Below are 15,017 nucleotides of genomic sequence, written 5' to 3'. Positions count from 1 at the left end.
TGATATAGCTTACAGGGAGATTATAGGTTATGTGATACATCTGCTTCAGTTGGAGTGTAGAATCCCAACCCTTCCCTTTCCCTTTCAAATAATTGTCAAAATAAAGTTTTCTTCCTTCTGAGTTATCAAGGGTATTTTATTCATAAATAAGGAAAAACTTGATTAATGAGGAAGGATGCAATGGCATTGGTCCTATATTTTCATAAATATTGAATACTTAGATGGGTTGACTTGTGCACAATCCTTGAATGCGTGGCTCTGATGCAGTACTATTGAAGTATGTTTTAAATATCTTTCTGATAAGCACAGGTAAAGGTGGTGCTGATGACCCTCAGGCCCCATTGAGAATCAAAAACGGAATATTTTAGCCACCTACAGAACTTTTTAATGCAACAGGCCTAAGCCATGCTCAGCACAAATTAGTGGGGACACAGGGCATCATCAGCGTTTTGTTCCCAGGTGATCTCCATTGACAGGCATGCTCACCAGACCCTCATTGTTCAAAAACAGACCAGTAAAATAATTTATCCTCACACTGGATCTTGAGAAAGAAAAAAATATTAGTCTGTCTCTAAAATGGTTAGGAAAATGGTGGCAATACAAGTTGTGAACCATTATTAGAATCTGATGAAAACTGTTTAATCAACAAAACGTTTTATAAAGTAACTTTTCTAAAAAGCTAAAAACAGAAGAAAATGATTACATAATTCTTTATTTGTTTGGTTTCTTTTGTTTGTTCACTTGTTTGAGACAGGGTTTCTTTGTTTAGCCTTATGTGTCCTGAAATTCATTCTCTGAACCAGGCTATCCTCAAATTCACAGAGACCCATCTGCCTCTGCCTCCCAAGTGCTAGGATTAAAGGTGTGTGCCCCCCACTACCTCGGATGATTACATAATTCATCCTTCTTTATTGTTGAGTATTGCCTGGAAAATCATATACTATTAAAGCTATAACACAACAATTCCCATTTGAAATACAAAGAACATAATGTAATAAACACAATAAAATACAAAGATAGTTGTAAACATGATTCTGTTCAAGTGCTGCTGAGCTGTTGTCCATTTGATATGAACTAGAGTCACCTGGAAGGAAGGAACCTCAGCTGAAAAGTTACCTCCATCAGATTAGCCTGTGGACGAGGCAGTGGGGCCTTTTCTCAATGCATGTTGGATGTGGGAGGGCCTCATAGTGGGTGGTGTCACCTGGGCAGGTGGTCCTTGCTTGTATAAAAAGCCAAGCTGAGGAGCAAGACGGCAAGCAGCATTTCTCCGTGGTCTCTGCTTCAGTTCCGGCCTTGAATTTCCCACTTTGCTTCCATTGATGGTGAACTGTAAACTGTAAGCTCAAATAAACCCTTTCCCCCTAAACTGTTTTGGGGCATGGTGGTTAGCAACAGAAACAATTTACCTTCCCGTCACTAAAGTTCTATTTCAGAGGCAGCTTCAAAATACCTGCTCCTAAGGAACCCTCAACTGTGTCTCGTGTTCATGTTGAATTGATGATAAGGTTTGGGATGCCCTTGTTTATATAGAAATTCATCTTAAGACTATGAAGGGAAAACCACAATGGCCTTAAGTAAGACAATAGATATATCTGAGTGTTAGTGAAGCAGATATAACCCTGAGTGTGTTTCCAGAGCAGGTCTATAATTCAGTGCTGAAATGCTTCATTGTTAAACAAATGTTGTTTGTTTCTACGTATTTTAGCTTAGAAACCTGGAAGACTGGGATATTGTGAGAAGTGTACCCACTGGGGAACTGAAAACGTGGCCAACACTGACATTCTTATGATAAGTCATGCAATGACCCACAGACATCTCTGTTTATTTAGAAGCAAAAGCTATATTAATGAAGATTCTTATTTTATTACTTTCTCACCCAGTCTGCTTTTTAAAAGGTATTTTAGGAAATTCTAAGTTCAGTTCCCTGCCTCTTTTCTAAAATAAGTAAAATACTGTTCTGAGCCCATCTTAGTCATTTTGCCCTTGTCTAGACAACAAACTTCCTCATTTGACATTTATTTTTATGCTTTACTCAGACAAAGCAGAGGATAGGTGAAGATAGGGTAGATGTGTACAAAAAGTAAAATCTGCTCCAGGGTTCTCTTACGTTGTAATGATCTGCCTTTGACTTAAAAATAACCTTTGTATTGGAGAATTTTCCAAATGAAAAAAAAATTATTCCGGGGAGTAGAATAACAAACATTTAAACAAACTTGGGATAGTCCTGTACTTTAAGACTGTCGACAAGGGAATCCCAGGAAGGATTTATGTGTGCGTCTCCAGTGTGTGGATCTCTGTGGACTGGGAAACTGGTGTACGGTTGTGTTCAGCAGTTTTCACTGGCGTTCGAGATACTAGAGCCGAGAATATCAAAGAGAAACGCTAAAATGAGTCAGGATCATTTTAGGCATCTGCTATGTTAGTTCTGATTCATACATGAGCACACCTGGTTGGTCCCTCATCAGACAGGCTGAATACAGCTGTGGCGATCTGCGGACGGGGCCAGGACGGTACACTCAGCCAGTGCAACCGCAGCAATGCTTCTGGAGCCCTCAACTGTTAGGAGTTTCACGCCACTTTCAGCAGCCCGCTGCAACAGTCCCTTAACTGTCCGCATGTTCTACACAGCTCTTCTCAAGTCTGTGTGACGCAGAGTATTTTCTAGAGGTGGGAAGAAATACCATTCAGCTGACTGTCAAAGTGGGAGTTAGTTTAGGAAAAGAGGAACTGTATTTTGCCCAAACAAATGTAACCCTCCAAAATGAGAACTGGCTCAGCTAAACTCAATAAGCAACACCTTTGTCTCCCAGGTGAAAGAGAAAGGAATGCCAAGGCAAAAGAAAACAAAACCACAAAAGTGTACTATTACTAGCCATCGCCAGCATCCGTGTTTTGCGTTTAGTTGTGCCAGGCACGAGGTGAAACACCTTACACAAGTTAATTTAATCCCCTACAATGCTCCTGTGGTATTATTTAATCTCTGCATCACAGAAGGGATGCCGGGATGCCAGATGTCAAGTGAATTACAGAAAACCTAGCGTCCTCAGCCACATTAGGGCAGGTGAGCATGTACTTCCAGATACTGAGGATCACAGCAGTAGAGAGAAGAGAAAGAGATGGATATGGAGACAGAGAAAGGTAGGTAGGTGGATGGATACATAGATAGATAGGTGATACATAGGTCTGTGTATAGAATACATTGATATATATGAACTATGTTATATTCAATGGGCATAAATATATGAAATATACTGTAAAATCTTTTTCTGTATGTGGTGAGTGTGTGTACATGTGTGTGCATGCGTGCATGTCTCTGCGTGCATGTATGCCTGTAAATGAGAGTTTACACCTCCCATGTTGTCTCTGTAGGTGTCACATAACATTCTTCTTTGGTATTCACTTTCATTTCCCACCTTGTATATAGGGCTCTATGCTGTTCATTCCTACATCCAATAGAATAGCCGGCCCTCAAGATTCCGGTGTTGTCTTTGCTCTACCTTCTGCTTTACTGTAGGAATGCTAGGTCTGCGGTCACACTTTTCTGTACCCGGCTTAATGTGTTGCTGGAGATTTGAACACATGCCCAAACAATTGAGCTTCAAGTTCTTTACCCACTGAGCCATTAGCCCATACTCAATATAGGACATACACATTTATTAGGCACCAACACACAAATACATACATATCAAAGATAAATAGTCTAAGACTTAATTCTCCTAAATAACCCAACATTAAATGTTTCCTAACAATTCTCATGTTATACTTTTATTTAATCTTTGGCATTATATTTGATTCTTCTCCTTAAAGCCTTGTTAAATTCCTCCTGGTACTATTAGCAAGCCAATGACTATCCAGCTTTCATCAAGACCTTGTTTTATTTTAATATATAAGTCATTTAATATGTTTAAAGAATATCTCAGGTTCCACAACAGAAGGCCTGAAATAATACTGAACCCTCCTTGCGAATGGGCTCAGGCACTCCAGCCTTGCACATCCATCCCTGCACTGTTTTCCACTATATGTTACTTGGAGTTCTGTGAGATCCACGTATGGGAAAATAAGCACAGCAATATCCCTGAAAGGCATGGTCCTCAGTGGCCAATCGTGATCTCAACTGGTCCGTCTACTTCCATGCTTCAGCTGTTCCCATGCTTCAGCTGTTCCTGGTTATTCTCTTTTCTGTTCCTTTATAGTAAACACACCACAGGCTATAATGTTGGAATTTTATAAATATTTTATTGTTTTGTTTTCATTTTATTAGCATTTATTCAATTGCACAGACTGGCATTTAATTATGATATTTCATACATTGTTCATTTTCAATCCTCTATGACCATACCTACCTGTTCTTCTCACTGTTCCCCTTCCTCAGTTGTCATATACTGCCCACAGTTCTTCACTTAGGGCTGGGAACCTGTGAGGGTTTTTTTTTTTTCCCAGTACATATCAGTAAGTATATCAACTGGTGTCGTTGTTCATGTTTTATTTAGGCTACCTTATTGTTGAGACAGACAGAAAGTGTGAGTGTGTGTGTGTGTGTGTGTGTGTGTGTGGAGAGAGAGAGAGAGAGAGAGAGAGAGAGAGAGAGAGAGAGAGAGAGAGAGAGAGAGAGAGAGAACACATCTAATGGTTGATGGAGCTTACCTATCAGCTAGGCTAAAGTGGCCAGCAAGTTCCAGAGGTTCTTCTGCATTATAGGCCACCAATGCTTGTTTTGCAGAAACAGGCAGTGACATACCTGACTTTGTTTTGTTGTGGTGGTGGCAGTAGTGGCAGTGATGGCAGCAGCAGGTTTTGTGTGTGTGTGTGTGTGTGTGTGTGTAGTTGTGTTTGGTTGTTGTTGCTACCGCTGCTGCTGTTTTGCTTTTTTAATGTGCCAGAGATGTTAGGGAGCTACACTCAGTTCCTCGTGCCTGTGTGGCAGATCCCTTACCAACTGAGCCATCTCCCCAGCCCCTTTCCCTATTTGTTTGTACTTAAAACACAGGGAAAACTACTCCCCTGCCACCGAGAGTCTGTGGCATAAAGTAGAAGAATATTAGAATTATTGTAATCCTCACCCCCAGCCTTCTACTTTTAGAAATAAAAGAGCTGAGGTGCAGGAAGGTGAAGGAACTGTTTAAAGAGCCAAAGATTTACTGGCTGAGCTGGGATTAAAATCTGCATCACCTGCCTTTTAATCACTTTCTCATGTGACTCACTGTTTGTCCCAAAGTGGCCACCTGGCCTCTCACTCTGAGTGAGTGAGTGTTTAATACCCAAGAGAGTCATTTGTGAGAACGGATGGCGTGCCCTGCACTGTCAGCTTCCATACCCTTCTCACTGCCAAATGTTAAATGAATTCCTACATTTTATAGCTGGACATGTTCCATTTTGTCAGTCTACCCACCCAGGTTAAGCTCTTAAAAGCTCCGGTTCGAGTCTGCCAATCAACTTCTTGGCCATCTCTTTTTAGGATCCTCTTAGTTTAAGCACCCTGCATAGACAGCGTTCTACATGACTCAATTCCCTTGCCGCCCCAAAACACATCTGCTTTCTTAAACTTGTAAAAGACATGTCTGATCAGATGTTCCTTTAAAAGATTCTCTCAGATGTTCTAGTCTCTTAGTCTTGAATTTCTAGTTGGCAAACATTGGCTGAGAGCTAAAAATAAATAAATGTTCAGGTGTGTGTGGGGGGACCCAGCAATTTTGCCATATCTTACTGTAAATTGTAGCTTTATTTATTCCTTGATAATAAAATTAATACAATGATAATAAAATTAATACAAGAAATCTTGATTAATTAAACGAAAGCTTGCTGGGAATGGCAGGATATGTGTGTAATTCCAGTACTACATGAAATACCGTTTTTTTTTTTTTAAAAAAAAAAAACTAAATAACAATTTAATGAAAATTGCTGTGAATAGGAAGAGGTATGTACAGAAATTTAGTCAAATTTAATAAGTTTTTGTGCCTTTTGAAGAAATCTATTATTTTTAATTAAAAACATTATATAAACTGTTCATTTACTAGATTTTGTTTGTTTAAGGAAAATAACTAAGAACAAAGGCTAATTGAACCCCTCCCCTGATTAGAATGTACAACTTAGGTCTTAATGCCACACACACCCAAACAAGAACAAGCAATTCAGAACTCAGTTTCATTGTTGTGGCTTCATTACTTTGTATTTTGAGAGAGTCTCATGTAGTAGAGACTGTCCTCCAATTTCCTTAGCCAAGGCTGGCCTTGCGTACCCATCAGCTATGTCCCACCTTCTGAGAGTGCACAAGTGCACCTCCATAATCGGTCTAAAGTGTGAAACTGAAGTGTAGTGACGGTGCCTCCTCTCTTCTCTTATTCTCTCCCCGCCTCTCCCATACACACTTCTATCCTGCTCCCTCTCAGACTCAAGGCCTAGTCCCTTTAATGGGTCTATATATGTGCATAAATATATAAATACAACCCACTGTATCCTTTCCACTTGGTATTGGATAACCAACTAGGGATTCTTCTCTTAAGACTAATTTTCTCTGGCTCAGCATTTCTTAGTTGCCTGTCGTTCTTTGTCAGACAGCAGAGTCCTGTGTGGCTTCCTCCCTTCCACATGAACTTGTCCTGGTGGGTATATATTTGTTTAGCTCTGTTTAGACAGCCCTATTGTCATTTCTAGGAGACACGTTCTTAGAGCAGATGTCCTGGGTCTGGCCCTTACAATCTTACAGCCCTTCTTATATGATGTTTTCAGAGCCTTGGGTGTAGTAGTTATGTTATAGGTGTATCCATTGGAGCTGGGCACCTCAGCTTTTTTCTGCATTTTGACCTGTTTCAGTTCCCATAATTGTTTTTGTCTGCTACAAAGAGAAACATCTTTGATGGCTATATAAGGATCAGTATTTAGAAAGTAATTAAAAATTATGCTGGTTTAGAAAAGTGGTCATGGTAGGTTTTCCTGAGATCCATGACTTCACTAGCCCTGGTATTATAAACCAAGGAAGAGTTGTTCTTTATTATTTTCTCCAAGCATAATGTTAACTGCAGAAGAAATATAAATAAATTTAATACCTTAATGTGGTAGATCCTTGACAAGAAAGAAAAATAAACCTCTTAACTACATCCGTAACTGATAGAACAAGATCACACAACAGGTCTTTGTTGAGCTGACTTTGTGATGATTGTGCATAGCAGCTATGGAGATCTGTGTTGCTCACAAGCTCTCTTGTGGAAGAATTGAGAGCCCAATAACAAAGAAGCAGAAATGGGCTCTTAAAAAGATGCTACAGCATCCAAAGAAACACTGAATGTGAAAAGCCATTGAGTCATATAGTACTCCTTTGTGTAAATGGACCACATTTTCCTTATCCATTCTTCGGTTGAGGGGCATTTAGGTTGTTTCCAGGTTCTGGCTATGACAAACAATGCTGCTATTAACATAGATGAGCACATGTCCTTATGATATGATTGAGCTTCCTTTGGGTATATACCCAAAAGTGGTATTGCTGGGTCTTGAGGAAGGTTGTGTCCTAATTTTCTGAGAAATGGCCACACTCATTTCCAAAGTGGCTGTATAAGTTTGCACTCCCACCAGCAATGGAGGAATGTTTCCCTTACCCCACATCCTCTTCAGCATGAGCTATCATCAGTGTTTTTGATCTTGGCCCTTGTGACAGGTTTAATATGGAATCTCAGAGTTGTTTTGATTTGCATTTCTCTGATGGAAAAGGATGTTGAGCATTTCCTTAGGTGTCTTTCAGCCCATTTGAAATTTGTCTGTTGAGAGTTCTCTGTTTAGGTCTGTATCCCATATTTATTGGATTATTTATTGTTTTGATGTCAAGTTTCTTGAGTTGTTTGCCTATTTCAAAGATCAGTCCTCTGATGTGGGGTTGGTGAAGATCTTTTTCCATTCTGTAGGATGCCGTTTTGTTTTGTTGACCATGTCCTTTGCTTTACAGAAGCTTCAGGAGATCCCATTTATTAATTGTTGCTCTTAGTGTCTGTGGTACTGGGGTTATATTTAGGAAGTAGTCTGTGCCGATGCATTCAAATATACTTCCCTCTTTCTTTTTGGTGAGGTTCAGTTTGATTGGTTTTATGTTAAGGTCTTTGATCCATTTGGACTGAGTTTTGTGTATTGTAATAGATATGTATCTATTTGTATTTTTTTTACATGTTGATATCCAGTTTTGCTAGCACCATTTATTAAATATGCTTTCTTTTTTCCATTTTATATTTTCTTTGTCAAAAATCAGGTGTTGGTAGTTGTGTGGATTGATATATCAGTCTTTGATTCAATTTCATTGATCACCTGGCTGTTTTTATGGCAGTACTAGACTGTTTTCATTATTGTAGCTCTATAGTAGAGTTTGAAGTCAGGGATAGTGATGGCTCCAGATGTTGTTCCTTGATCGTACAGGATTGCTTTGGTTATCCTGGGTTTTTTGTTTCTTCATATGAAGTTGACTATTCTCTTGAGGTCTGTAAAGAATTTTGCTCAGATTTCGATGGGCATGACACTGAATCTATATGTTGCTTTTGGGAAGATTGTCATTTTTACAATGTTTATTCTACCTACCCAAGAGTGCGGGAGCTCTTCCTATTTTCTGGTGTCTTCTTTAATATCTTTCTTCAAAGACTCAAAAGTTCTTGTCATACAGGTCTTTCACTTGTTTGGTTAGAGTAACCCCAAGATATTTTATGTTCTTTTTGGCTATTGTGAAGGGTGATGTTTTTCTGATTACTTTCTCAACCCATTTATTATTTGTATAAAGGAGGACTACTGATGTTTTTGAGTTAATCTTGTGTCCTGCTACATTACTGAAGGTGTTTATGAGTTGTAGGAGTTCCCTGACAGAATTTTTGGGGTAACTTATATATGCTATCATATCATCAGCAAATAGTGAAAGTTTGACTTTTTTCTTTTCCAATTTGTATCCCCTTGATCTCCTTTTGTTGTCCTATTGCTGTAGCTAGAACTTCAAGTACTATATCGAATAGATATGGAGAGTGGACAACCTTGTCTTGTTTTTGATTTCAGTGGGATCACTTTGAGTTTCTCTCCATTTAGTTTGATGGTGGTTGTTGGCTTGCTGTATATTGCTTTTACAATGTAAAGGTATGTTCCTTATATCCCTGCCCTCCCCAAGATTTTTATCATGAAGGGATGTTGTATTTTGTAGACTTTTCAGCAACCAATGATATAATGATGTGTTTTTTTCTTTCAGCATGTTTATATGGTGGATTTCATTGACAGATATTCTTATGTTGAGTCATCCCTGCATCTCTGTGATGAAGCATACTTGGTCATGATGGATGATTTTCTGATGTGTTGTTTGATTCAGTTTGCCAGTATTTTACTGAGAATTTTTGCATCCGTTTTTTCTTGAGTAAGATTGGTCTACAATTCTCTCTTATTAGTGTCTTTGTGTGTGTGGTTTGGGTATCAGGGTAAATGTAACCTCATAAAAAGATTTTGTCAATGTTCCTTCTGTTTCTATTGTGTGGAACAATTTGAGGAGTGCTGGTACTAGTTCTTTGAAAATCTTGTAGAATTCTACACTGAAACCAACAGGGTTGTTTGTTGTTGTTGTTGTTGTTGTTGTTGTTGTTGTGAGACTTTTGATTACCTTTTCTATCTCTTAGTGGTTATAGGTCTAATTAATTTGCTTATCTGATACTGATTTAATTTTGGTAATGGATATTTATCCAGAATATTGTTCATCTTTCCAGTTTTGTGAAGTACAAGTTTTTGAATTATGACCCGATGATTGTCTGGATTTCCTCTGTGTCTGTTGTTATGTCTGTCCCCCTTTTCATTTCTAATTTTGTTAATTTGGGTATTCTCTCAGCTTTTTGGTTTGGTTAGTTTGGATAAAGGTTTGTTTATTTTGCTGATTTTCTAAAAGAACCAACTCTTTGTCTCATTCATCATTTGTATTGTTTCCTTTATTGTTACTTCAGCTCTCTATTGGATTACTTTTTATTCAGTCCTTCTGGGTGAGTTTGCTTTTTTTTTTTGTTCTAGAGCTTTCAGGTGTTCTGTTAACTCACTAGTGTGGGATTTTTCCAGCTTCTTCATGTAGGCTTTTAATGCTATGAACTTTCCTCTTAGCACTGTTTTCATTGTGTCCCAAAGGTTTGGGTATATTGTGTGGTCTTTTTTGTTGAATTTTGAAAATTCATTAATTTCTTTTTTTATTTCTTATTTAACCCAATGGTGATTCAAGTGGGCATTGTTCAGTTTCTTTGTTTTTGTGGGCTTTCTGAAATTAGTGTAGATGTTGAATTCTAACTTTAAGCCATGGTAATCTGATAAGATACATGGGGTTATTCCATTTTTTTTTTTTGTATCTGTGAGGGTTGGTTTGTTACCGAGTATGTAGTCAATTTTTGAGAAGGTTCCATGAGGTGCTGAGAAGAAGGTATATTCTTTTGTGCTTGTATGGAATATTCTGTAGATGTCTGTTACATTCATTTGAGTCATAGCATCTGTTAGTTCCCTTATTTCTCTATTAAGTTTCTGTCTAGTAGACCTGTCCTGTAGTGACAGTGGGGTATTGAGGTCTCCCACTATTAGTGAGTGGGGCTTCCTGTGTGATTTAAGCTTTAGCAATGTTTCTTTTACACATGAGAGTGGCCTTGTATTTGGGGCAGAGATATTCAGAATTGAGATTTTCTCTTGTCTGGGCTGGCATTTGTAGTCTCTTAATGTCTGCATAATGTTTGACCAGAACCTTCTGGCTTTCATTGTTTCCATGGAGAAGTCTAGTGTAATTCTGATAGATCTGCCCTTATATGTTACTTGGCCTTCTTCTGTTGTTGATTATAATATAGTCCCACACTAGCCCATAATGGAGATCATTAAAGGTTTCTTTGTTTAGAGGTAGACTCACAGATCACTCTGCATGAGTGGAGAACAGGAACCGAATCCAGCAGCCAAGGGGCCACTTCTACATCTGTATATATAGTACATGTGGCCATGCCCAAATTGGTCCAGTATCTTAAAGGCTATTGGCTTAAAGAGTTCCCACAGAATTTTTCCTTTGCAGCTCTTAATGTTCTTTGTTTATTCTATATGTTTAGTGTGTTGATTATTATGTAGTGAGGGGACTTATTTTTGGTTTAGTCTATTTGGTGTTCTGTAAGCTTCTTGTATTTTTATAGGCATATCCTTCTTTAGGTTTGGGAAAGTTTTCTTATATGATTTTATTGAGTATATGTTCTGTACCTTTGAGTTGGACTTCTTTTCCTTCTTCTATCCCTATTATTTTAGATTTGGTCCTTTCATGGTGTCCCAGATTTTCTGAAAATTTTGTGTTAAACTTTTGTTAGGTTTAACATTTTCTTTGACTAATGAGTGTATTTCCTCTATTGTATCTTCAACGCCTGAGGTTCTCCCTTCCATCTCTTGTATCATTTTAAGTTTCTAATACAAATGATGCTTCTGTAGAAAATTGAATGACAACGCATATATAAATAACTTTAAGAAAAATATTTAGTGATCGTATGAACTAGAGTTAAATCCTGAAGATGACTGTTACTATTTCTGTGAAGAAACACCACGGTCAAAGTAACTTGGGGAGGACAAGTTTGATGTGGCTCACACTTCCATATATCACTGTTCATCACTGAAGGAAATCAGAGCAAGAAATTCAACAAGGCAGGAACCCGGAGGCAAGAACTGATGCAGAAGCCATAAAAGTGTGCTGCTTACTGGCTTTCTCTAAATGGCTTGCTCAGCCTAACTTCCAGAACCACTGGCCCTGACAAAGCTCCACCAATGATGTCATGGGCCCTCTCACATCAGTCAACAATTAATGAAATGTCCCTGGCTGTCATTTTGTTAATGGCAGGAACATCTAAAATATCAGCAAAAAAATCTTTTTTTTTTTTTTTTAACCAAGACAAGGCTTCTCTGTAGCTTGGCTCTCCTGGAACTTGTTTTTTAGACCAGGCTGGCCTTGAACTGCTTGCCTCTGCCTTTCAAATACTGGGATTAAAGGTGTGCATCACCACCTCCTGGCTAACAAAAAAAAATCTTGATACAGCATTCACTGTGGTTCCCAAATTATATATAGGTTCTACATTTATTCATCCTATATTCTGATACTTTGCATTTCTTCCTCTTCCTACCCATGATAACTACCAGTGAAGAAATGTTTTTTACTATAACTTTGGCAACTATTTACAAGGATTATCTTTGTTTGGTTATAGCCTGTGATAGGAAATTTATTTATGACCTCTCCAGAGTTTATATGGTAATTTTTCTTATCTCACTGCCTAGTAAACTACTTCCTAAAAAGCATTATTGTATGCCTCCTATTCCCTGCATAGCTAGTGAGATGGATCCAGACAAAGCAGATACTCAATAAATATGCTTTGACTTTTAAAAAGGAGAAAAGAAAGAAAAGAAAATGTCACAGAGGCATGCCTACAAACTGATCTTATGGAAGCATTTTCTGAATTGAAGCTCCCTCACCTCTAATGATTCTAGCTTGTGTCAAGTTGACATAAAACAAACCAGGACAATGATGATCAAGAAAAGGCACATAACAGTTATATAATATAGTCATGGGCACATCACCTGATCAGTTTGAATTCTTTGACACTGTATACTCAAGATACAGGGAGGAGCCACTAGACAGTGCTGGCCACTCCTTCTACTATGTAGAAATAGATTCCCAAGTAAGTTATTTGTTGTTTTTAACATTAATATACTAGCTTGAGGATACCAAGATAAGTTGTTGATGTTAAAGAATGTATATATTCCTGTAATTAGTAAATAATTAATAAAACACTGAAACTGAATTACAAGGGACTTAGCCTACCAGACTGACAGGATGCAGGAACCACGACAGGGCATGGGTTGGCAAGGGAAGGCACTTGAGTATTATATTCTCAAGACTAGGTTGTATTTGGCTATTTCATGGCAGTGCAAATAAAATATATTTAACCTTTTATTTTGTGTGTCTCCAGATACTCATGCCAGAGACCTACCAACACTTCTCCACTGTGCAGCCAAGTTTGGCTTAAAGAATCTGGCTCTTCATCTGCTTCAGTGTTCAGGGGCAACCTGGGCAGCCAGGATGAAGAACATGGATGGTTCAGACGTGCTGCATCTTGCTGAAAGGCTATGGTCGTGAAGAACTCAAGAAAATCTTGGAAGACTTTATGGTAAGTCTTTCCCTCTCCTTATATATCTGCAGCTTTTATTTATGTGTACACTTAATATAAACATGAATATATTGCTGTTTTGAAAACTTTGCCCTCCCGCAGCTAGTAACATGGTATCAGACAAAAACATATGTTGCTTCAACTTGTCCACTATCTTCAGAACATTTCGTAAGATCTTTGAACCTCTCCAGTTATTTACAAAAGTCTCACCCCACCCATTTGTCCCTCTGCCATCTAGGGAACCTATTCAGTATTAGAGAAGAGACAGCCAAAGGCAATGAAACTATTTACCTTCATTTCTTTGCTTAAGAATCTAGGTAAGATATTATTAGGTACAAGCCAACAGATCAGTAAGAGCTGGATTAGAGGAAAACATTTTGGCAGTCATTCAGAAAGGCTGCTCAATAACAAATTAATTTACATTGTTTGCACTTGTTTCTCTTGAGTGATTCATTTTTCTCTCCCTGTTGAGACTCAGTCTCTTATTGTTTCTGTTGAAACCCCCAAATTTCTGAACACTCTAGATAGATTATAGTTTAATGAGAAGGCAACAAAAGAAAGATTTTAGAAAGGAATGATATCATCTCAGTAAACAAAACATGCACACTGTGTTCTCATAATCCAGTTGAGAAAAGCCACTGCTCTGTAACAAAAGAAGTGCATATTTTGCTTCAGAAAATGAATTATTCTTGAGTAAGCCCTGGGTAAAGTTGAATGTAACAATGATTATGGCAGAGAATATCTCAAATTTATCTTTGGGTTCTCACAACTAATATTATTGTGTTGCCAATAAGTAGCTAATGTAGAAAGATAGAATACTATAAATGGATTCTGGTTATTTTATCCCTCAGCTGATTATCACAGAAATTAATCAAATATTAGAGTTACAGAAATAGTGACCATTTGTAGTTTCCAGAGAATAAAATGGTAATCAATGAATCATTTACCAGGAGTGTCAAAATATTTATCAGGAACTTGTGAATGCAATCCCCCTCTGAAGTTTCAATAGAATGTACTTTCACATGTTTAAAATAAACACGGAGCATGTTAATAAAGCACAGTTTTTTAGTCTAAGGCCTTTATCAGAAGCATCCCTCACCTGTATCTGAGTGCACTGTAGGTATTGACTGTCAAAGTGCTGATTGAGTGCATTCATTTTACTGTGTCTTCTATATGAGGTCTTGATCAGAGGATATGATGTGCCTCTCAGGTAGTCCATCGTATCAGCTTGACATTACCTGTAATGTGATCATCTGGTTCTTTCTGCTTCTCAAGGTTTCTAAATGCTATTTTTTAATTTTTCAGTTTCTGGTGAACTTTGGTTTAACCGTCATCAGATGTAGTTACTTTAAAAGATAATCACCAACTTTCAAGAGTGATATTTCCCCGTGAGAATGCATGTTCCTGTTTGATAGCACTGTAGAGCATCCTGATGACTATCATTATGAAAGACTCTATAGGGCTACAACATCAAGACTGACAGATACAGGAAACTGTTTTCTTCTTACATGCTCTTGGTATCTATGCCTCTGCTTCTATAAGTGTATCGCTGGCTTGAAGAGTTTGCTCTCATTGGTCTCTAAGGGACTGTTTACTCTGGTATTAGCTTATTACTAACTTTGTAGGGTTCAGCTTGATCACAGTTGCATGAAATTTGTGAAGTGACTTTTATATGCTATTTGTAAGCTATCCCTTTGCCAGAGTGTTTCTAGAAAATTTTGTCATTCTACATTAGACCGATAGCAATCTGTGATCATCCTGCCATGACTGAGCATGTGGCTGTAGCTGTGCTAGGAGATGGCAGACTTGTAAATGCATTTTAATGGCTGGCTGACTTAAGCTATAATTTTCAAGCAATCAAAT

General features: G+C 38.1%; 1 protein-coding gene across 1 annotated transcript in view; it reads left to right on the top strand.

The window, feature by feature from the left end:
- Bank1 (B cell scaffold protein with ankyrin repeats 1) overlaps positions 1-15,017 on the top strand; it is a 224,171-nt gene that overhangs the window by 80,253 nt on the left and 128,901 nt on the right. The window contains 2 exon segments of the mRNA XM_038311587.1: positions 12,957-13,111; positions 13,113-13,154. Of these exon segments, the coding sequence (XP_038167515.1) occupies positions 12,957-13,111; positions 13,113-13,154 (197 nt within the window).

This window comes from Arvicola amphibius, chromosome 14 (assembly GCF_903992535.2).
Source record: "Arvicola amphibius chromosome 14, mArvAmp1.2, whole genome shotgun sequence".
Lineage (NCBI taxonomy): Eukaryota > Metazoa > Chordata > Mammalia > Rodentia > Cricetidae > Arvicola > Arvicola amphibius.
The sequence above is the reverse complement of the archived record's forward strand: the minus strand, read 5'-3'. Positions and strand labels throughout refer to the sequence as shown.